This window comes from Leuciscus leuciscus, assembly GCF_965113295.1.
Source record: "Leuciscus leuciscus genome assembly, chromosome: 7".
Lineage (NCBI taxonomy): Eukaryota > Metazoa > Chordata > Actinopteri > Cypriniformes > Leuciscidae > Leuciscus > Leuciscus leuciscus.
In genome coordinates, this window is record NC_138731.1 from 30,555,525 (window position 1) to 30,578,887 (window position 23,363).

The 23,363-nt window shown below is 41.6% G+C and overlaps 1 protein-coding gene across 2 annotated transcripts; it reads right to left on the reverse strand.

The window, feature by feature from the left end:
* Positions 1-70: 70 nt before the first annotated feature.
* morc3a (MORC family CW-type zinc finger 3a) lies at positions 71-23,363 on the reverse strand. 2 transcript variants are annotated; one of them, XM_082176542.1, is made up of 19 exons: positions 23,267-23,363; positions 21,780-21,852; positions 21,261-21,393; positions 20,174-20,397; positions 19,764-19,920; positions 19,423-19,570; positions 14,746-14,877; positions 14,355-14,474; positions 14,112-14,209; positions 13,597-13,695; positions 13,382-13,510; positions 3,929-4,003; positions 3,729-3,762; positions 3,557-3,637; positions 3,390-3,468; positions 3,259-3,313; positions 1,971-3,120; positions 853-1,088; positions 71-730 (listed from the first exon to the last, which is right to left on the reverse strand). In XM_082176542.1, the coding sequence occupies exons 1-19, from the start codon at positions 23,306-23,308 to the stop codon at positions 592-594; spliced, it is 3,204 nt and encodes a 1,067-aa protein (XP_082032668.1). In that variant the 5' UTR covers positions 23,309-23,363; the 3' UTR covers positions 71-591. The 2 variants fall into 2 exon arrangements, with proteins under 2 accessions (XP_082032668.1, XP_082032669.1); XM_082176543.1 differs by lacking the exon at positions 71-730 and adding an exon at positions 1,359-1,395 and having other exon boundaries at positions 890-1,088.

The following is a 23,363-nucleotide window of genomic DNA, read 5'->3' on the forward strand; positions in this document are numbered from 1 at the left end:
TTGGAAAAGAGTTACAAGTTCACTTAGATTTATAACAAATAATATCTCAGATAAACAACAAAGACAGAAATCATTTAATTAATAATAATTATTTTAATTAAACAAATAAAAAAATATTTTACTTTTTTCAAAAACAGCACTATGTACAATTTTATACACAAATTTGCTAATCACACAATTTAAGTAGAAATGACTACAGCTGTTATCCACTCACAATTGTGTATTGTGTACCAGGAATATTGTGTATCAGAAATACACACAATTCCATATCAGAAAAATTACAGAATAAGTAACTTGAAATGCCATAACATTTGTAAGCTTAAGTCTTTGTGGCAAAAAGGTCCAACATTATTCTGGACAAATTAACTCTATTCTAATAAAATAAGAAAAAAAAAGAAAAATTACAAACAAAAAAAATAACAAAGAACTGCAAGTGTTAATCAGGAAGAACTTATTAATAAATAAATCTTAACATTTTAATATTAAGTTTAATATTTTCAGAGTGCAATAGAATTTGAACAATTTGCCTCTATACACAAAACATTAACCTAGGCTGAACATTTTGGTAACTGGATTTACGTAAAAGTGGTCTCAAGAGGGGGGAATCTCCTGTATGACCTGATTTAAAATCTCATCTATGACCTCACAGTCATAGTTCACTTGGTCAAGGTCCAGTGCAGGAACAAAAGTGACCAATAAACGGCCGACACTGCACCTCAGCTCCCGCAACCTAAGGACAGAACAGAGAGAGCAGATTTATATATATGCATTAAAATGTGACTCCTGATGAGTGTGTACAGAAATGCCACCTTAATACTGAAAATCTTTCAAATAAGTCAACAAGGCTCTTACTTGGCCAGTGTCACTGCATTCTTTCCCTCCACAGGTCTTTCGTTGCTCTCTTCTTCCTTTGTGATCCCATTCACAGGGTTTGCAGCTGTGCTTGTGCTGCATGTTTGATTTGAACTAGTGCTACTGTTCTTCAGCGTCTCTTTCTCTACTTTTGCTTTACTCCACTCCTCTCTGTATTTACTCAGCTCTTCTACTTCCTTCTGTAACTGAGTTTTCTCCTTCTCCAAGCTGTCCAACTTTACGTATAAAATTGAGTTTGTGGGAATTGAAGAATGGAAGAAGGGAAAAAAGAAAAACAGTTTAAGCCTGAACAATCAAATAACGGAAAATACCAGCTCTTGTAGACTAGGATGCTGGTATGTCCACATCATGCCTCTTAGCTAGTTTTACCAGCAAGGCTTCCATGGTCAGCCAGCTTCACCAGTATAAATTACCTTCACAGGCGAGATTTACCAGGTAAAAGGTTAGTTCACATAAAAATGAAAATTATGTCATCATGTACTCACCCTCATGTCTTTCCCACCCCGTAAGACTTTCATTCATCTTCAAAACAGAAATGAAGACATTTTAAAACCAGAGATATCTGTCCTTCCATTGAAAGTCCATGCAAGCAAAACTTTCATGCTTCAAAAAGTTCAGCAAGAGATTGTAGAATCTTCTTGTTTTATATGATAAACAGATTTAATTTTGGCTTTTTTATTCACATTTAAACACTGATCAATGCATATACATACAGCAAATCAAATATGGTAAACAGAAGCTCATAAGCGGTTGCTTAATGTGTGAGAACCAATAAAGTTTGTTCTTGCGTGTTACAAAAGAATGGTTGAGCTTCCATTGACCATATTTGATTAACTAGCGTTGAAAGTTTTGGTTGAATTTACTTTCAGTGGAGAAACAGAAATCTTTCAGGTTTCAAGATGAACGAAAGTCACTAGGTTTGGGACAACGTGAGGGTGAGTAAATATGACAAGAGTTTTCATTTCTGGGTGAACTAACCCTTTAACAACATTAAAGCATTACTAAGCAGTCTGGAAATGTATGCTGGTCTTTTCAGCAGGGACTAATTCCTTATTACTTACGAGCACTTTTGAGAGTCAAAAATATCAGATGCTCACCTTACTTCTCAGTTCATTGCATTCTGTGTTGCGCTTGTCCAGCTCCCTTAGAATAGAGTCTACCTCAAGAGCCATTTCATCATCTACATTTTCAAAATCATTTGTTGTTGATGAGTGTCCCTCCCCCTCAGCTTTCAACTGGCCACGACGCACCTCATCCTGTGCCTCTTTCTCAGCTTTGATTTGCAACAACACTTCCTCTTTCTTTTTTATCTCATCCCTCTCTTCTGTAAGCTCTTTGATGCACTGGGTGGCCTGTAAGTAGAGAGTCTTATAGTGCTGTTCCTCTGATGGATCTGTCTGGATGCTCTGATGGTTGTAGTCCTTGCTCACAGTGAGTTTCAGGAGTTCGATATCTTTCTCCCGAACCTGCTCTCTTAATTCATCTCTTTCCTGAGCTGTGGCCTCCAGGAGATTTAGCAGGTTATCCTGTTGCTTCTGTGCTTCATGGGTTGGCATAAGGTCTATTTCTATGTTAGAGAAAAGTGAGGTTTTAGAAGTTGATGTCGTACCTTCATGGTTTTCTACATCTGACTTGGGATGTTCAAAACTGATTCTATTCTCCTTAATTGTGCCCTCTAGTTTTTTAAGATTTGGTCTGAAATCTTCTGCACTACTACATCTCTCAACCTCAACGGGGTCTTGGATTATTTCTGCAGTGTTACTCATCTTGCATTCCACATCAGTAGCCCTCTGTTCCCTTCCTTTAGCATCATTCTCAATCTCCTCCCTCTTGATCTGCTGGTCTTCCTCCGCCTTTACAACGAAACGTTCGGTTTGGGTTGTTATGCTGGTTTGGTCATTTGAAGTTGATGTCTTCATTGTTGCCTGATCACTGCACTCCATATATAATCCTACTGCATCCTTGCTGGTACTTTCTTCTGTCTTTACCTTAGAGAGGTCAAAGGTCAAAGGTTTTGGTCTTGGTGTGCTCTTGGTCTCATCAATAGCAATGTCATCACCACCACTGCTTGTTTCATCGTCATCGTTTTCATCAACTTTTTTGTCTGTGATCCCCAAAGGTGAGGATATGAAATCAGATGTAGCTGCGGACGTTGATGGACTATCTGGTGTGTTCCTACAGAAATCCTGAAATGTTCTTGTTCTTTTTGCAGCTTGGCTCTGGGTCAGTCCTATACTTCTTTTCATCCTTTAGAAGACAGGTTTGAAATCATGTTATGTGGAAAAAAAGAATTAAGAGAAGATTATCATAAATACAACAAAAAAATTAAGAGAATATTATCACAAATACAACAATAAAAAGAAAGGAAGAAAGAGAATGAAATACCTTTTAGGAGTGGAGAGGGAAACGACATTTGAAATCACTGGCATGTTGTCCGTGGCTATATAAATAATATTGTTAATATAAATAATAAAATTTTTGTAGCAAAAACAAATATGCACAAAACTTGGCCTCACCAGATTGTGAGAGGGGTGTTGAATTTAAAGGGCTCTGTGCTGTCAAAGACACCGTAGGTGATCTGGGTGAGGAAGGGGCCTATGGAAACAGATAGAGAGAGTGAGACTTAAATATGTTCTTAATTAAAACGATAATTGCTTAACTAAGCTTGGGTAAAAAAAATTACATTTTGCCGGAGTTGACGCACAAAGTCATCACGTTTCCTTTTCAGATCCTTATTCTGTTGAGTCAACCTGGCTTCTTCCTCCTAATCCAAAGAAATTGCCAATTAAATTACAAAAAAGTGGAAAGAAATCTGAGTACAAAACACAAACTCACCAGCCATTGTTTGCCATTACCTGAATTCTTTTCTGTTCTTTGAGGTTTTTCTCACTGTGTCAACATATTTAGTTAACAAATTAGTATCAGATTATGGTATTTCAGAAAAAAAAATCACTGGCTTAATTGTATCTTGCATAAATCAATGGGTCTATTTATTCATATTTAGATAACAAAATAAATGAATAGTAGTAAGAAATGTAACAAATAATTCACTCACTGCTGTTTGTATATTTTCAGGCAGGATGAACTTTCATCTTCAGAATCTTCAGCTTCTTCTGGTTCTTCACATCGCCTGAATATAGAAAGAACAACTATTTGAGCTAAGATACGTTTAGAGATTTGCACACAAAAAGCAATTACATTTGTTGATAAATATCACTAATCGTCTCCGGTTACTTTCGTAACCTCGGTTCCCTGAAAGGCAAGGAACGAGACATTACGGATGTCGTATATGGGAACTCCTCTCATCCTTCACTTCCGCTGAAATCTTATAGGCTAACGCCAGCAGAGCTGGCCAATTGACGCAAATATGCAAATACTGAAACACCGTTGCAGTTATAATGCAAGTGCAGCGTCAATTCCCTTCAGAATCGAACAACGCTAAATAAATAGCGAACACGGTGGCGAGCGTAATGTCTCGTTCCTTGCCTTTCAGGGAACCGAGGTTACGAAAGTAACCGGAGACGTTCCCTATCAAGGCTACGGAACTCGACATTACGGATGTCGTATATGGGAACTGTATAGAATCCCGCCGTGGCAGCAACTATTGAACAGACCCAATACAAACCTCGCCCCCAGAGTGCAAGTGCCTGATAGGCCGAGATTGACAAATAGCGAACCTCTAACCTCTGATAGGTCCAAAGGGACCAATCACAAGCTTACCAACACTATCTGGAATTTGCATATCCCGAGCAGTATAACTGGGGGAAGGTTGCACTGTAGACCAACAGGGCAACAACAACAGAGAAAGCCAACGCATAGCGGTGACAATAGTACAACACACAAATAGCACACAGAACAACTCATGAGCAAAGCGCAGAGCAGCTCTCTTAATGCTGTGTAAGCGATCAACTCACCGAAAGCACTCGAGACGCTACAGAGGGTAAATCCAACTTGTAAAATCTGGCGAACGTGTTCTGAGAAGACCAGCCAGCCGCAAGACATAAATCCTGAATAGACATACCCTTAGTCCAAGCCCACGAGGAGGCAATCGCCCTAGTCGAATGGGCCTTGATGTTCAGGGGACATTCCTGTCCCAGGCAATCATAAGCCAAAACAATAGCGTCCACGATCCAGTGAGCAAGCCTCTGTTTTGAGACCCCCCGTCCCTTGTTGCATCCACCAAAGCACACAAACAGCTGGTCCGATTGTCGAAATGCTGCCGAGCGAGAAATGTATTCTCGGAGCGCTCTGACTGGGCAAATAGCACTCTGAGCATCCGAACCCTGAGAGGTTGATGGCTCAGCGGACAGGGCAGGCAGAGAAACAATCTGCGCTCTGAACGGGGTATTGAGCGACTTAGGAACGTAACCCGGCCTCGGTCTGAGAGTAACATTACAGTTTCCCGGTCCAAAGCGAATACAATCTTCACCTACAGAGAAAGCCTGTAAATCCCCAACCCGCTTCGCCGAGGCGAGAGCGAGAAGCAGAGCCGTTTTAATCGATAGTTCCTTAATGGCAATCGAGGCTAGGGGCTCGAAAGGCGGTCGTGACAAAGCCTCCAAGACCAAAGCTAAATCCCACGGCGGCACAGAAGGCGGCCGTGCAGGGCACAATCTCCTAGCTCCCTTGAGGAACCGTGTCACCGACGCATGTCTACCGATAGACTGTCCGTCAACAGGGGGGTGAAACGCGGCAATAGCGGCCACATAAACCTTCAGAGTGGATGGCAGGCTCCCTTCATCCATCCTATACTGAAGGAAGCGTAGAATATCCGACACAGAACAGTCCGCTGGGTCTATGCCGACATCCTGACACCATTTAGAGAAAACACCCCACTTCAGAGCATACAGGCGCCTGGTGGACGGAGCTCGCGCCTCCGCGATGGTATTCAAAACCCGCGAGTGCAGCGCGTCCCGCCCGCTCAGCGACCCTGTAGCGGCCACACATGGAGGCTCCACAGCGCGGGGCTGGGATGCCAGATCGTTCCGCTCGCCTGAGACAGAAGGTCCTTCCTGAGCGGAATCTCCCATGGCTGCCCTGCTAGTAACTCTACCAGATCCGCGAACCAGGGCTGATTCGGCCAGTTCGGGGCTACCAGAGTCACCGTCGCCTTCTCCTCCCTGATTTTGCACAACACCATGGGCAAAATTTTCACCGGAGGAAAGGCATAGAGACAGACTCTCGGCCATCGCGCAGTCAGCGCGTCCACCTCCCGGGGGGAACGGGACAGCGAGAAGAACGTCTGACAGTGCGCGTTCTCGCTCGTTGCAAAGAGGTCGACCTCCGCCCTGCCGAAACGATTCCATATCAGCTGAACCGTCCCGGGGTGAAGCCTCCACTCCCCCTTTGGGAATCCCGCTTCTCGAGAGCATATCCGCCCCGCGATTTAGAACACCGGGGATGTGCGCCGCTCTCACCGAGAGGAAAAACCGGTCCGCCCATAGCAGAAGGGATTCCGCCTGCCTGAATAGGGCTTTGGAATGTACACCGCCATGGCGATTTATGTACGAGACCACGGAAGTGTTGTCTGTCCGAATCAACACATGCCGCTGCTCCAGCTGAGACCGGAAGGTTTTTAGAGCTAGAGAGACCGCTTCTAGTTCCAAGCGATTTATGTGCCACTCCATCTGCTTCTCTGACCACCGACCCGAGGCGGGCTTGCCCAAGCAGACCGCTCCCCATCCGGTGGATGAAGCGTCCGTCAGGACCTCCACTCGCCGCGTCACTAAGCCCATAGGGACACCTGAGCTGAAGAGATCTGGGTTCCTCCACGGGGCCAGGGCGCGGGCGCATCCGCTGGTGACCATAACGCGCCTGTGGCCAGAATACCACGCACTCGGGGGAACGCGCGCTTTCAGCCAGAGTTGAAGCGGTCTCATATGCAGCAGCCCCAGATGACACACCGAAGAAGCCGCTGCCATCCGTCCCAGTAGCCTCTGAAACTCTTTTAGTGGGACGAGCCTGCCAGGTCTGAAGAGACCGAGAGAAGAACTCAGAGCCTCCGCTCGCTCGGGGGAGAGGCGCGCTCTCATTCTCACCGAATCCATGCACACTCCCAGGAATGTTATCGTCCGGCTCGGTGTGAGCACACTTTTCTGGACGTTCACCCTCAACCCGAGCATCTCCAAGTGTCGAAGGAGGGTATTCACGTGGCTGACCAGCGTTTCTCTCGACTGAGCGAGAACTAGCCAGTCGTCCAGATAGTTCAAGACGCGCATTGCGCTCGATCTGAGGGGTGAGAGTGCCGCGTCTACACATTTTGAAAACGTTCGGGGGGCTAGGGCCAGTCCAAACGGAAGCACCGTATATTGGTACGCCGAATCCTCGAACGCAAACCTCAGGAATCGTCTGTGACGCTTCACTATCTGAATGTGAAAGTAAGCGTCCTTTAAATCCACTGAAGCGAACCAGTCCCCGGGGCGAATTTGCGCCAGGATTTGCTTCAGTGTTGTCATCCTGAAGGCGCGCTTGTGAAGCGCTCTGTTGACAGGTCTCAGATCCAGAATGGGGCGGAGACCCCCTCCCTTCTTCGGCACAACGAAGTAGCGGCTGTAGAACCCGCTGTCCCGCTCGCTCGGGGGAACTGGTTCTATAGCCTTCTTCTCGAGCAAGCTGCACACTTCCTGCCTCAGCACATGAGCGTTTTGGGGCAAAGTTAATGACTGAATTACGCCGCGAAAGCGGGGTGGTCTGCGTTTGAACTGAAGTGTGTACCCGCGCCGAATTATATTCAACACCCACGGCGAAATGCCCGGAATAGCTTCCCACGCTGCCTGGAAACGACTGAGCGTGGGCTGATCTAAACCTGCGGTCATCGCCGCTGCGGTCATGGCCGCTATGTGAGTGCTGGGGGTAGTTATTGACCGTGACTCTGCGCTGCTCGAGGGCAGGGCGGGTAACACAGTGTGTGGTGCAAGAGGAGAAAAAAGCTCTGTTTGTGAAGTAGTGATTTGCTTTATTTGAACAACATTCACAACATTTACATACACAGAACAACTGCACGCGTCGCTCGCAGAACTCTGAGGGACGAAGTGCACTAGAGCGCGCCGCTTGAACGCGGGGCCGGCCTGACGCTCTTTCCTCCTCTTGCCCGAGCGGTCAGGACGACTGCTTGGGCCTGGCAGGGGACGCGGTGGGCTTTCTGCGCGGGCTCCTCTGCGTCCTCCTGTTACCTGCCCCTTGCCACTGACCGCTGCGGCCCTTACGGGCATCCTGTCCCGGGCGGGGTGCTGCCTGTCTTCTGGCCGCAGCCTGGGGTTGGCGGCCTGAGGCTGAGGACGAACGAGAGCGCGGCTGCGGCGGCGGCGGCGGCGCCCTTCGCGGAATGACGTGGCTCATAGCCTTGGCCTTTTTCTGCGTCTCGGAGTAACGCTCGGTTACTTTCTCCATGGCGTCTCCGAACAGGCCTGCAGGGGAAATGGGCGCATTCAGGAGCGTCTTCCTGTCGGCTTCCTGCACGTCCGACAGGGTGAGCCACAGATGCCTGTGGAGGACCACGAGGAAGCCCATAGAACGGCCGATCGCCTGGGCCGAGCGCTTTGTGGCCAGGAGCGCGAGGTCCGTGGCCGAACGGAGATCTCGGATGGCGTCAGCGTCAAGAGAGGCGGCGCCATCCAGAGACTTCAGCTGCTTTGCCTGGAGCACTTGGAGAAGGGCCATAGCATGCAGCGCGGATACCGCCTCCCCCGCGGCACCGAAGGCTTTGTTGGCCTGGTGGGCCGTAAATCTGCAGGCTCGGGACGGCAGGCTGCGGTCCGAGCCCAGGGCGGGAGCCGACGGGCAGAGATGAGCGGCGACGGTCTCCTCGACGGGGGGGATGGTGAGGTAGCCGTGGTCCCCCGCTTCGTCCACGGGGGCAAACATAGCCTGGGTGGAAGTGAGGGTGCGCGCCGATTGCGGGGCCGCCCACGACTTCACCACGTGCTCATGCACGTCGGGAAAAAACGGTGTTCCCCTTTTCGAAGCGGCCTGACGGCGGCTCGATTGTAGGAACCACGTATCCAATTTGCTCTTTGATGGTTCATCAGGAGCTTTCCAGTCGAGGTCCAGCTCCTCGACGGCCTTAGAGAGGACGCGGAAGAGCTCGTCCTGCAGGTCCGCAGGGGTGTCCTGCTCCGCGGCCGCCAGAGGTGCGGCCTGCTCTGCACCCCAGTCGTTCTCGGAAGCCGACAGCGACATGGAGTCGTCCCCCTCACTCACCCCGAAGGAAACGAAGTCAGCGACGTCGCGAGGGGGATGAAAGGTGGGGTCGGGGAAGCTCACCGGGGAGCGAACCTCGACTCTGCGGTTGGGGGGGGCTACCAACGGCTCAGAAGCGGCGGTAGGCCCAATCCCCGCTGCTGCGCGAGCTTCCTCCCTCCTGGCTCTGAGGGCTCGAAGGGATAAATCCGCGCAGTGGTCGCAGGACCCTCCGTCCCCGAGGGCTGACTCAGCATGGGCCAGCCCCAAGCACGCGATGCAGAACAGGTGCGTGTCGGTGGGGGCGATGGGGCCCGAGCATAAGTTGCAAGTAGTTGCCATCGGATGCAGGAGACAGTGCGAGTATCTCCGACGCAACTTCAACGACGGCGAAAAATCCAATTTTGTAGTATCAGCTTTCTAGCACACGATTTAAGCGTGAAGAGAGAGATTCTGAAGGGAATTGACGCTGCACTTGCATTATAACTGCAACGGTGTTTCAGTATTTGCATATTTGCGTCAATTGGCCAGCTCTGCTGGCGTTAGCCTATAAGATTTCAGCGGAAGTGAAGGATGAGAGGAGTTCCCATATACGACATCCGTAATGTCGAGTTCCGTAGCCTTGATAGGGAACTACTCTACTCTCTAAGTTTCTACAAATTATACATTGCTATAATGCACTGGACATTTTTTTGTTTGTGTGTGTGTGTGTGTGTGTGTTTTCGCACATTATATCTGTTCAGGGATGCAAACCCAACAGGGGTAAAAAAAACCCAACAACAACAACAGGTTGTTTTGTTGGAAAAGGATAATAATTAAAAAATAAAATTAAACATAAAATATTAGATATGAAACTTAGGTTGTTGAACACATTTTATTAATTTCCCACAGTCACCGGAAATGCCAAAAGTCATTTCATGCGAAAATCAGATCGATTTCACCCGCTCCTTCTCTCCATGGTACACGCAAAACGACCTGAAAACGTACGCATTCCTATCCTTCAAACGCCCCATCAGAGCTCTCAAGTGTGTAGGTGCCACAACAAAACCATAACATTTCTGAATTTAATATGCAGCCTTGATAATTGTATTATGATCATTACTACCTAAACGACATTTCTGATTGGGCTGCTGTCAGATTGTTGTTTTTCTTTTACAGAGCCTTGGGATGTCACAGCGATAGGTGATCTCCCATTTCAATGATATCTCTACCAAGAGTGCTTATAATTGCTGTAGGTTAAAAGTCACTACCATTCAAATGTGCAGAATGACTAAATTTTTTAGACATTACTAAGATACTACTGCTTCTCTTCACCAATGTAGCTTTTAATCGATAAAAAAACTGTAATTTACATAACTATAAAATAAATGTTTTGCAGTCATGCCTCCAATCTATTAATAAAACTCTATTACATATTCCTCATCCTTTTGTTGTGTAATAAATGTGGGAATCACAATACAATGTCTTCTCGGTTTTTGAAATATTGAGTATTTCTTTGCAAGTCATTTTACACTTCTGAGTCAAATTGAGGTTTTGCATAGAGATAGTTGAAATATTTGCCAACTGTGCCAAAACATTTATGTGTATTACAAATGCTTTATAAGTCTTGGTTGTGGCAAAAACGTACTTGGAGTTACCATAGTTATAGATGATAGGATAACACTGTGTTTAGTGTAAACATATTACGAATGAATGTACCATCGTTTGTCGCACTGTCGTTCTTTTATTCATCGTTCATCATTTTCAGTAAAGTAAAAAGTAAAGTGAGTATATATCAAACGATCTGTAACAGACAAAGCAATAGTGACACATGGTAAAAACAGTTTACTCACAATTGTGTGTTGTGACATTACTGTCGGATCCAATGTAGTTGGAACTGCATCATCTTTTAATTTTAGTCTCTCTGAAAAGCCTGCGTCAAACTGTGTCTTGTTTAAAAACGAATCCGCAGGAAAATGAAGCAAACAAACGAACAGTGTCTTACTGACGCGATCTGATACTTCATCCATGCTTTCTAAATGTTAGCAGGAAGGCAATGCAAAGACTGTGTTTTTCCATAACTTGACACTGGAAAACATCATGTAATCCTCAGAGGCATCTCTATCGTTTTGTTGCGTCTGTCTCGCATTTACTACTACATGACATGCGTGAATCGGTGGGCGGGGCTAAAGAGGCAATGATGTAGATGTAAGTGCTGATCTTCTTCTGAAGAGGCGGTATTTTTGATGTAATAATGTGACAAAATCTGAAACGAGTCGTTTTGGAAACTGGTTTCATTAAAAGCTGTTTTTGGACTAACAGGGTAGTTTTGAGTTCTAATGACCCCTTTAAAGGTTTGCAGAGGTCATATTTTTTTTCTATAATAATAATGGATAATGCAAATGGAAAGGCACAAAAAATATAATAAATTGTAATATGACTCTTCAAGGAACTTTTTGTTTGAGTACTGCTGGAGGTTTTATTAAACATTAAAAGCTAAATAATAAAAAGTCAGATTAAACAAACAGGGTTCCCACTGATCCTTAAAAAGTTTAAAAAGTAAAATTTAATGTCTTAAAAAGTCTTATTTTTTTACTTATGAGAGGTCTTAAATTTGATATGACACTTTGACTTAGACAGAGTTTTAATTTGGTAAAGGATTTAAATATCTAATTAGAGTACACATTCTTTTTTCTTTTTCTTTCTTTGTGAATTTGCTTGTTTACGTGACAATTCACGGCATTTACGACAACATTATTACGTACAGTCTCCTGGACGAGAAAGGAAGAGAGGAGAAGAAGATGGGTAAATGTCAGTTCAATTGTAAGTGCATTCTTTGTGCGTAGGGGTGTGCGATATGCATCGCCTATGATGATATCGTAATTATTGTTTTAACAATGTGCGAGCTGACATCAAGTTTGTCACTCAAGCTTTTACTACATGATGTATGCAGTTATCTGCCCCCAAAATTCAAGATACTTGGGCATTTTTGCCCCGATGAGTTTTTGTTATATGTGACCCTGGATCACAAAACCAGTCATAAGTAGCATGGGTATATTTGTGGCAATAGCCAAAAATACATTGTATGGGTCAAAATTATAGATTTTTCTTTTATGCCAAAAATCATTAGGATATTAAGTAAAGATCATGTTCCATGAAGATATTTTGTAAAGATTTTATTTTTGTGAGTGAATGCAGCACAATCGTGAACATAAATGGTCAAATTTAAAGGTGATTTTCTCAATGTTTCGATTTTTTGGCACCCTTAGATTCCAGATTTTCAAATAGTTGTATCTCAGCCAAATATTCTATCCTAAGAAACCATACATCAATACATCAATGGAAAGCCTATTTATTCTGCTTTCAGATGATGTATAAATCTCAATTTCAGAAAATTGATCCATGTGACTGGTTTTGTGGTCCAGGTTCACATATTTGATATCACAGTATCGCATGAGCAAGAGTGCCGTTTTCCCCAAATATCTGCATGATTGCAAATGAGATATTTATTTTATACAACAGTTAAATGAACAATAACTTTAGATACAATGTTGTCAAAATTGTTTGTTTTTCCTTAATTCCGCATTTTGAACGAATCAGTTTAATTAATTAATTGATTGACCCTTTCAATAAAGACTCGTTCCGGAATAAATCAGCCGTTTGAACACATTGGTTGAATGAATGACTCACTCATTTAGACAGCGACTTGCCACCACCTACTGGCGGTTTTAGTTTCATTTTTAAAGAACCTTTAAATATTGAATTAAAAAACAATCTCATAGCATTTATGCAATTGTTAATGCAGTGTAAATCTATTAATGCCACTTCTGATGCCGCTTCTGTGTCACCTTGCAGTGCATTGATGGATTTTGTTGATAATGATTTATTTTGATTGGTAACAGCCTATACTGTGTTATCATTCTAAATGAATTTAATTTGAATGTTAGAATTTGACATAAAAGGTGATGCACACATCTAACAAGTTTGGGGGGGGGGGGGGGGGGGGGGGAAATTATATAGGTAAAAATGACCCTGGAAATCAATTTAAGGTGGCAAATATTGCCCCCAGTAAAAATAATAATAATTTCTGTCACTGCTGTGATCTAACCACCACATAGAATATGAATAATATAAATGTCCATCAACAGTCCACAACAGGCTTAGACCAGCCAAACATTTTACCAACACAAAATATAATCTAATTATTATCAACGAAACTCTGAAAATATCGAAATATATATTTTTTGTCAATATTGCACACCCCTAATGTACAGTATTTCTTCAGGTCTAAAAAAGGTTCTTAAAAAGACTTAAATTTGACTTTAAAGATGTGCAGCAATCCTGAACAAACCTGAACTGGGGGTCTGGATTCAATCGACAGAACCATTTTTCAGGCAGCTTATTCATGTCGATGCCATCGGGAAGTTTCCTCCACTTCAGGCAATCATCGCACTGAGCCCAGTTCTGATCAGGACGTTTCCTTTACGTTAAACAAGGAAAAAAGTTTATGAATAAAGTGGCCAAAAGAAACAAAATGTTTTGTAGTGTGTGTCAGTGTATACTAACGGGATATCCTCCATAAGGACTGTGCTGTTCAATCCCCTCTTATGGCGGATTGCTTTCCAGTACTCTTCCAATTTCACACCCAAGATGTTCATTGTTCTCCTGCATGGACAAACAATAAACAGCTTAGACTGCTATATTATTGATTTCCTTTTGTAGAAAACAAAATTTGCTCGCAAAAACTTGTAAAATGAGTTATTAACTTAAATGGAAAAGAGCTTATTTAGTTATAAAACAGTCCGATATGAGAACAAATCTTTACAAGGTTTCTAACAATTCTTGCAATTACCTGAATTGTTTGTAACCCTGCCTGCCTCATCAAAAATCAAACGCTGAATAGCAAATGAGCTCACAAAATAAGATATTCATAATTAGTCAAAACATTTTAAATGCAAATACTTGTGCAGTGAACATTGGCATACATTTAATGTATTTGACCATATACAGAATGTAGTAAAAGGAGAGATGGTATCTATATTGAACAGAAAACAATCATTCTAGTCACGTATCACACTCGCCTGTACTCTTCTGTGTAGTCAAAGTCCTGCTTGTTGTGTGTTGGCTGGAGGAAGTTGCACTCAATCACTGCAATGACTCCCACTCCTTTTTCATTTGCCTATTGCAAAATCAAGATTGAGAATGCATTTGGATACTCAAAGTAGTATATAAACTACAAAAAAATATTCTAAAAAATGTGGTGTTTAGGAGAGAAAAAAACACAAATGCATTCAAATGTATATAATTAATATTTAAATATTTACCCTGTTTTGGCATCCAACACGTTCATAGGATTTGATGAGCCGGTTTTTATGGTACATCATGACTCCATAATGTTCTTTGCTCTTGGTGTTGTATCCAAATATAATGGGGATGCTTTCTTTCTGAGAAGAAAATACTTAAGGAAAGGTCCGTATGTGTGTATTCATAGCCAATTTAGTACTGTATTCTGATCAGAAATTACTATGATTGTGTAACAAGTTTTTTTTTATATATATTTTGTACCATATGTCAAGTTGCTTTTATGTTTAAAAAACAAAAATTTCGGTCTCTTGTTAAAAAGGTAGCATCTTGGGGAACTAATTTCCCAATAGTTATCAGGATTTCTTTGGGAAACAGGGAATCACAGCTTGCTCCTTTTGATTGTATGGATACATTTAGAAAGACGGGTTTGTATTTATCCTTGACAATGTGCGCCAGGCTTTTAGAGATCAGCTGGGTTTTCACTTTCTGTCCACGAATGATAATCTGCATTCTGGGCTTCAGGTACAGGATGCTACAGTACGCCTAGAAAAAGAAAAGAGACATACAGACACAAATTACTGTTGTGTTGAAGCCAGTGGCGGCTCCTGACTGTAAATTTAGGTAGGGCAGATTCTGGGTCTTCACACTAGTAGTTTATGATAAACATTTTGTAAGAGGTCTAGTGTCCTTGCCTTATTCAGTCTGAGGGTGGAGCTCTAATGTTGATTGACAGGCTTTAAGTACACACGACACACGCATAGAATGCCATCTTAGAATTGCCTTAATGTAGTATTTATCTCCTCCGAATGTTGTTTTAGAACAATGGTTCCCAAACTGGTATATGCGTACCCCTAGGGGTCCCTGAGGTTTGACAGAGGGTGAACAAAATGCTGTTTTTGCCGTTTATTTAATTTTAACCCACCTTAAAATAACATTCAAATCGAGCAGCTATTTCTAACAGGCAAAATGCCGTTTCTAGTATAAAAACAGGAAAATGGTAGTGCACCTCATCTTTTGTGGTCAAATCTGACTGCATCCACACAGTACACATATGATAGGCTGCATGTAGAGTATTTAAAACTTTATGAACTGTAATCACTGACTTCCGGCAACGGCCGTACACGTTCACGAGGATAACATGGTTTTTGCGAGAGGCATCTATTCTCACGTAAGCTACACCTACGTCACACATCCTACATCATTCTTTGGGTCAGAGGTCACCTTTCCGATGGAACTTGACTCTCAAGAATGCATGTAAGGCTGCTGCTGGAAGCCAGTGATTATAGTTTTAAATATGGCCATTTTTCTTTCAAAACCCCATCGCTCCGATTCAGAAGGCATTTATTAACCCTCTGGAGTCGTATGGATTACTTGGGATTAGGGCTGGGTATCGATTCAGATGTTCCAATTCGATTCGATTTCGATTAGCAAGCTCTCAATTCGATTCAATTTCGATTCTCGATTCGATTTTCGATTTTGATTCTAAATTCGATTTCGATTCCCGATTCGACTCAATGAATATACAGTAGATTTAATACAAATCCTATATAAGAACAGTGAGCATAAGTTTACCAGTGGTTAATTCATATAAAGAAATTAAGAGACACAAACCCGTATATTAAACTCGTTTTATTTTAGGTACACTTGGGTACATTAAAACAGAAGCCAACTCTATATTTCAAATGGATACAATGAATAGACAGGATTTTTGCATGCCTTGATCAAACAGGATCAGGTTATTTTAGGTTTAAGATAAAACGCACATACAATCTCACAGCATTAGCTGTAACATGGAGGCTGCAAGCCTATAAACAGTGTAGGAAAGCTAATACTGGCTTTTGGGTGATAGATAAATAAATATGGAAAAAATCGATTTGTGGCCTTTGAGAATCGATTTTGAATCGACCACATTTTAAAAAACGATTAATCGAAAAATCTATATTTTTGCCCAGCCCTACTTGGGATGGATGGATGCGCTTTTTGGAGCTTCAAAAACTCGGGCACTATTCAATTCAATTACAAAGCTGGGAAGAGTCAGGATATTATTTAATAAAACTCGGGTTGTGTTCGGGTGAAAGAAGAAAGTCATATATGTTAACATGTTATTCCCTCTCTACACACTTCACATTGTTTACAAAGGCCGCCATGTCAGATGCAGATATATTTATGAATTAATCATTGGGATCAGCGGTTATTGACACTGCCTGTACCCGTACTGTGTGAGGGGGAAAATGGCTGGAAAGCTACATTGATGGCCTCACCCAAGATCAATTAAACCAGTTGATGCAAACAGAAACTCCCAGTTGTAGACCATTTCGGTTCGAAGTTGAGAATTTGGTATATTCCACAAGAAATGTGAAACTACCAGCTAAAATAGGACTGACAAAATGCCAAATTAAAACTGAAGTTGTCAAGGTTGACATTTCACTCCTGCCAAGTAAAACATCCCTGAAGAAGGCAGGAACTATTTTGGACATGGAAAAGGACAGTGCAGTGATGTTCAAACAATCCATTCCTCTTGAATTGACTAGTTCTGGACATTACTGTATCGATATCAGAGACAAAGAAACTAAAAAAGGTCAAGATGAAGATGAAGTCCTAAACTATGTGACAGAAAATATGTCTCCAGATGAGAAACGCAAAGTCCTTCTGAAGCTCCATAAACAGTTTAGTCACGCGTCTGCAGACAGGATACAGAGGCTCATTCACAGTTCAGGAAATAACGACAAAGAATGCTTTACTATTTTACAACAAATAGTATATGACTGTGAAATATGCCAGAAATACAAAAAGACAAAGCCAAAGCCTGCTGTGGGGCTACCCTTAGCTTCGGAATATAACGAGACAGTGGCGGTGGATCTGCACGAGTTGGAGCTAGGTGTATGGTATCTCCACATCATCGACCTTTTTACGCGTTTCAGCGCAGGAAACATTGCGAAAACAAAACAGTCATCTGAATTCGTTAACTCCTTCATTCACAATGGGGGGAAATTCAACAACTAAGAGACCAGAGACATGGCTAAAGACTTTAACATTGAGACAAAAACAACAGCAGGATACAGTCCCTGAAGCAACTACTTGAGAGTCATAATCAAATGCTCACTGAGATAATCCACAAGGTCAAACGAGAAAATGGATGTGACTGGCACACTGCCCTTGACTGGGCCCCCATGGCTAAGAACAGTATGTTGAATGTTCATGGCCAAAGTCTATATCAATTAGTGTTTGGACAGAATCCTAACCTTCCTTCTGTATTAGTTGATAAACCACCCGCTCTAGAAGGTACCACTGTGAGTGTAGAGTGTGAGTGTACCACTGTAGAGTAGGAGAACACATTTCTGCTTTACAATACATGCTTTTAGGAAAGTATTCACAGAAGCGGAGTCTTCTCAGTGGATAAGAAGGGCACTATGTACAGTAAGCAGCTCAGGCCCACGGATGACATGTATGTGACAGGAGACAAGGTATATTACAAAAGAGCAGTCTGTCCTGAGTGGAAGGGACCAGGGGTAGTTATTGGTCAGGATGGAGCTATTGTATTTGTAAGACATGGGAGGACTTTTGTTATGAGTACATCAATATACTAGGATGGATTGAGCGTGAGTAAATCATGGGATAAGTTTCATTTTCGGGTGAACTGTTCCTTTAATATTTAAAAGTATCACTTCATTTTTACCATCATTTCATATTTCTCTATTGAAATTTTTTTTAAACATTATCTCATGACATTATATTTACCATTGTAATTGCCTTTGTGCCACCTCTGAACAGCATTAAACAGTGTGTAAATACATCTAGACGCTGCTTGTGCTACTGCAGTGCAAATATGGCTTTTTGTTAATACTGATATTTCACTATTACAATTAAGTTATTGATTCCATTTATGTAGAGGTCTATGTTTTGCAGGAATATTTTGGTGGTGCACTGCTCTACCTTACAGACAAGCCACAGCTGGTTCAAACTGTAATGCATAATGAAGTGATGTCTCTCATCACCAGTGGTGTAGTGGTAAAAAAAGAGGTGGGTAAACTATAAATTCTGGTGGACCACAACTTGATCACCCGGTAAGGTGGGCCACTGCCTACCGGTGTATGTGTATCCTGATGACATCGCTATAGGCTATCATTTGATGGTACTACCAAGGGTATCACTGGTTGTTCCCTCATCATAGGTCACAAAATCACTATTCAATTCATACATTAATCGAAGTTCTTGTTAAAGAGACTCAAGAAGGAATAATATGGTTGAAATCTATAAAGTTTACTAAATGACAAAACAGAGAGAACAAAAATATTTAAGAGAGATCGAGAGGGAGGCTTATACCCAGGGCTTCCAATGCAATGCACTTGAACATAATGATAGGGATTTGGGGTTATTTTCATAGTCGATTAATCTGTTGAATATTTCCTCGATTAATTGATTAGTTGTTTGGTCTATCAGAAAAATGTGGATCAGTGTTTCCCTGTAGAGGGAAAAGTCTTTAACCTGGTGCAGGCTTGATTCCCTCTGAATGTCTTGTACAGTTGGGTTTTGACATGCTCATTACATTAAACCAGCTGCCTGTAATGAATTGTTTAAAAAAACAAAACAAAAAAACAAAAAAAAAATTGCCTAGTTTTAATGATTTTCTGTTGCGGCTGCGATCAAGTTTAATTCTCGCGCAGCTTGTATAGTAACGAGCGTGTGTTTTCTGCTCCGTGTGTGCCGTTCTCTTTGTTCCGTGTGTGTGTGTGTGTGTGTGTGTGTGTGTGTGTGTGTCGGCGCGCTGCGCTCTCTGCTCAACGTTCTGCTCTGTCATTAACGGCCCAAATGCTCGAATCATGTACCGATCGGCAATCACGCACTGGAAAAGCAAAGTCCGCTCACATAACGTGAAATTTAGAGGTGGATAAACGCAATTTGAGGTGGATAAACGCACTTTGGAGGTGGGCAAACGCTATTTCCGAATTTTGGGAGGTGCGTAAACGGCGTTTACGTGCGTTTAGCCTCCACTACATCCCTGCTCATCACAGACACACTGATAAAACAGCATGTAGACTGTAATCTGTTAGACCTACTTAACATACAGTAGGAGGGTGAAGTACTCACCCGCAGGGAGAAGTCGCTCTCTGGGCTTGACTGTAATACACGGCAGGATTGCTTGTATTTCTCCTTTTCACTCTCATATACTTCAGGCGGAATCAGGATGTTATAGCGGTCTTTTTCAAAGTCAAACTCAGATTTGTCTGTGGATGTTCTGTTGCAGAAAAAAACAAAACATTCTCTGAACAATTTCAACTATGCATTCCTGTGCTTCAAGAGTATGGTGCTAGCAACACCAAGCTGAATCAGATGTTGAGAAACACTGCTCTAAACTACATTATTAGCAGATCTTTTCATTATTTCTAACTTCTCTTATTCTCTGCCTCACTTTCTACCAGCATGCTCACTTGCGGAGATTCCAGATGATGATTCGTGTTCCTGTGGAGTCGGTGGTAGAGTTTGCACTGATGGCGTTGAGTTCACAGAGCAGTTCTTTCTCTGTATGGAACAGAGAGAAGCGCAGGATATCTTGGAGACTTTCTGTGTGTTGTGACTCAGGTCGGAGTGAGAGGAAAGGTCAAGGATAAAGACGTCAAATAGATAATATATGCTTAAACTCTTACTTAAAAAAACAACAACTTTTACAACAAATGGTGAAACTGATCAAATGCAAAAGAACATTAGGCACTGGATTCCTACTATGTCTAATATCATCTCTATAATTTCTTCTTTTTATATCATGCTAAATATTATATTATATCCTTTGTAGCCCATCTATTTAAGTCTCCTCCTGTCTTTATTTGGAAGGTAAGGATATATGACTGTCCAATGCGTTTGAAGGAGACAATGGGTACAATGACATTCTCTGCTTGTATCTCCTGAAGGTATGTCTGGGACAGCAGGCCCACACACATGGACTCTCCTTTCTTGGAAAACACAATGGCGTCCTTTCCCAAGCGCATGGAACCAGACTTAAATCCATTGCCGTAGAGGCCCACAGGGACATGGCCATTTATAGTCTCCTTGTCACTGAAGCCAAAACTGAGAGGGAGAGGAACACAATACATTAGGCTATATATTACAATTTGTATTTACATTACTGTTTAACCGTGGGGTCAGTAAGATTTTTGTTATGAAATTAATACTTTTATTCAGCAAGGCTGCTTTAAATTCACCAAACGTGACAGTAAAGATACTTATAATTAACAAAAAAGTCTAATTTAAATAATTTATGTTCCTTTGAACTTTCTATTCATCAAAGAATCATGAAAAAATGTATCAGTTTCCACAAAAATGTTTCACAAAATGCACCAAATCAGCATATTAGAATGATTTCTGAAGGATCATGCAACACTGCAGACGACTGATGACATTTCAGCTTTGTCATCACAGGAATCAATTAATTTTAAAATATATTAAAATAGAAAAAAGTAAATTTTTACAATATTATTAATAATGTTTTACAATATTTTAGTTTTACTGTATTTATTTTGAACATTAGACATCCCTTTCAAAAACATAAAAAAAAATACAGTAGTGTAAATACATTTACAAAAGACATTTATAAAGTTTTTAAAAAAGTTATATTTTATAATAAATGCTGTTCTTCAAACTTTCTGTTCATCAAAGAATCCTGATAAAAGACAGTTTTGCAGTTTCTGTTTCCACACTTCATGAACAACCATTTTCAACTATGATAATAAGAAAAGTTGGTAACACTTTATTTTACAGTATCCTTGTTACATATGTTACATGTACTTACCATAGTAATAACAGTAAATTATGCATACTTACATGCAACTCCACCTCAAAAAATAAAGGGTAACCGAAAAGTTGGGATCACTGTTAGGATCATGAAACCCAAATGTGTGCTAGTCAACATACTGGTTTGTGTTCTCACCCACCTGAGCATTTTGTGCATCTTATCGTAATCCATTCCTGCTCCATTATCCATGAAACTTAGACAGTCCTGACCTCTGATTGCTGTCTTATCAATCCAAAACTGTTTGGCACTCACATCTGGGTCGTAAGCATTGTCTAAAGTAGAAAACATAAACAAAATTTTAAATATGATCAAATTATTACACATATTTATCCTAGTGTCTGAGTAGCTCTCTACTGAGGTAGCCCTGAAAGCTATTCTTACAAAGTCTTTTAATTCCTTACTTGGCGGGAGTTAAACACAGTAAATGACTTCATGGCTAGCTGTTAATGAGCAATACATGGGATGCAATAAAACTATTTACTTATTAATACGTACAGTAATAAATAGTAGCATGCACTGGTAATATAGCCAGGAATGTCTTTAAGATGTGAAACTAGGTTACAAATCCATAGTAATCTAAGACTTGAGGGAACACACCCATTGTTTCAACTGCTAATACATATTCTCACAATGAGCGATATCAGAAGTGTCCGCTCACCTATCAGCTCTGCAAAGGCACTGAAGGGCCAGGTGTGGCTTGTGGAGTTGGTGTGAAGGAACTTTGGATTAAGCTATAAAAGGGTCAAAGACACAGGAAACTTTATAAGTAGCCTAACACCCTAAAACACAATTTATGAATGTATGGTTTACTTAATAAAGCTAGGATTGTGGATCTCTGGTCACTGGAGCTGTATTACAGAAACTTCTTATCTTAATACTTAAGATTTGAAAAAGTTCTACCGTTACTGGACAGACAGGATAGGGTTCTGTGTTAGGATGTTTCTGTAATATAAGACTTGCAAATAGATTTTTCTCCATGTTATCTGTTTGCAGGTTTGAAGGTAACAGACATTTTGGCTCGATTTAAAATTCTTTAATCTGGATTTTCAAAAGACCCTAAGTTATTATACATTTTAACAATGTATTTATTTAATCAATAACTTCTTTTCTAAACCCTTTTATAATTCATATATCATTTGGATGAGCCTTGTTCGAAATAAATCTGTTTTTCTACTTATTATTATCAGGGGCCAACAAGCACTGAAGGTGTGTGCACCTATTATTTGTAATTCTTCTTAATCTTCTTCCACTCTTGTGTCTTTTTTCAAAGTTATGTTACATCCCGTTATTAGATGAGACAGGAAGCAACAGTGAGGAGAGAAAGGGGAACAGGACAGGCGAAAGACTCAAACTTGGGTCGCCTGAAGCACAAGGCTATTACTCCTAGACTGCTCCTGTGTTTATGATGCTTGAGGGAAACTTAAAGTTATAAAATTTGGCACACATGTAGAGGGCAGTCTCAACATTAACCCCAGCGAATTGTAGCGCCACCAACAACTCAAAAGCTTCACTAATGTCAATAATAATAACTTTTGAACTTAAGGGCTAGAAATAACTGTTGGTCTGAGGATAATGTACCAGATAAAAAAAATAAAAAAAATTTTAGTGTATCATTAAATTTTGTCCAATTGGAGCCACTGTTTCTGTCATTTTTAAGGGTCATCTACTGTCAGTAGACTACTGATCACACTGAGGGAACTGATGCACAGTGTGATGGACTACCAGGGTAAACAGTTTAAAAACAAGCACAAGCGTCGCGTTTTTTAAGGTGAAACGAATAAACAGGTAGATTCAACCTCGATTATGCACATCCCGTTGACAGAGAAACGAAACTGAAACTTCAATTCGATTTTGGAGCCTTTCTGATAGGACGACGAACACATACGTCACAGCAAAACAAATGCATGGACATAACATTAAACGAGCAAACCATTTTGCACACTCTGTGAAATATGTGTTGTTCATTGTTAAGAGCAAACATATAACGTTAGATAATTTAAGATGACATAAACCGTCAACCTGCCAATGACAATGCTAACAGTGCGAGAAATTACAATTTCCAATAGGTCTATTAACATGGTGTCTATTACCATGCGTTAATTACACACGTCAGGCTGTAATAATAAATGTATTAAACATTCATACCGCACTGAGCGGAATCCCTCTCCCCGTTTGCACCGCCATCATTGATATGTACAAACCCGCGTCGATCCAAAACTTCCAGAAAGGTGTGACTCCGACG

What these genes read in the sequence shown, in the direction of transcription:
- morc3a (XM_082176542.1), bottom strand. Translation starts at nt 23,308, where the DNA reads ATGATGGCGGTGCAAACGGGGAGAGGGATTCCGCTCAGTGCG. An exon ending in AAGATGCACAAAATGCTCAG is followed by an intron (nt 20,398 to 21,260) that starts GTGGGTGAGAAC and finishes TCTCCCTCTCAG; the next exon opens with TTTTGGCTTCAGTGACAAGG. An exon ending in TGCGTCAACTCCGGCAAAAT is followed by an intron (nt 3,469 to 3,556) that starts GTAATTTTTTTT and finishes CTGTTTCCATAG; the next exon opens with GCCCCTTCCTCACCCAGATC.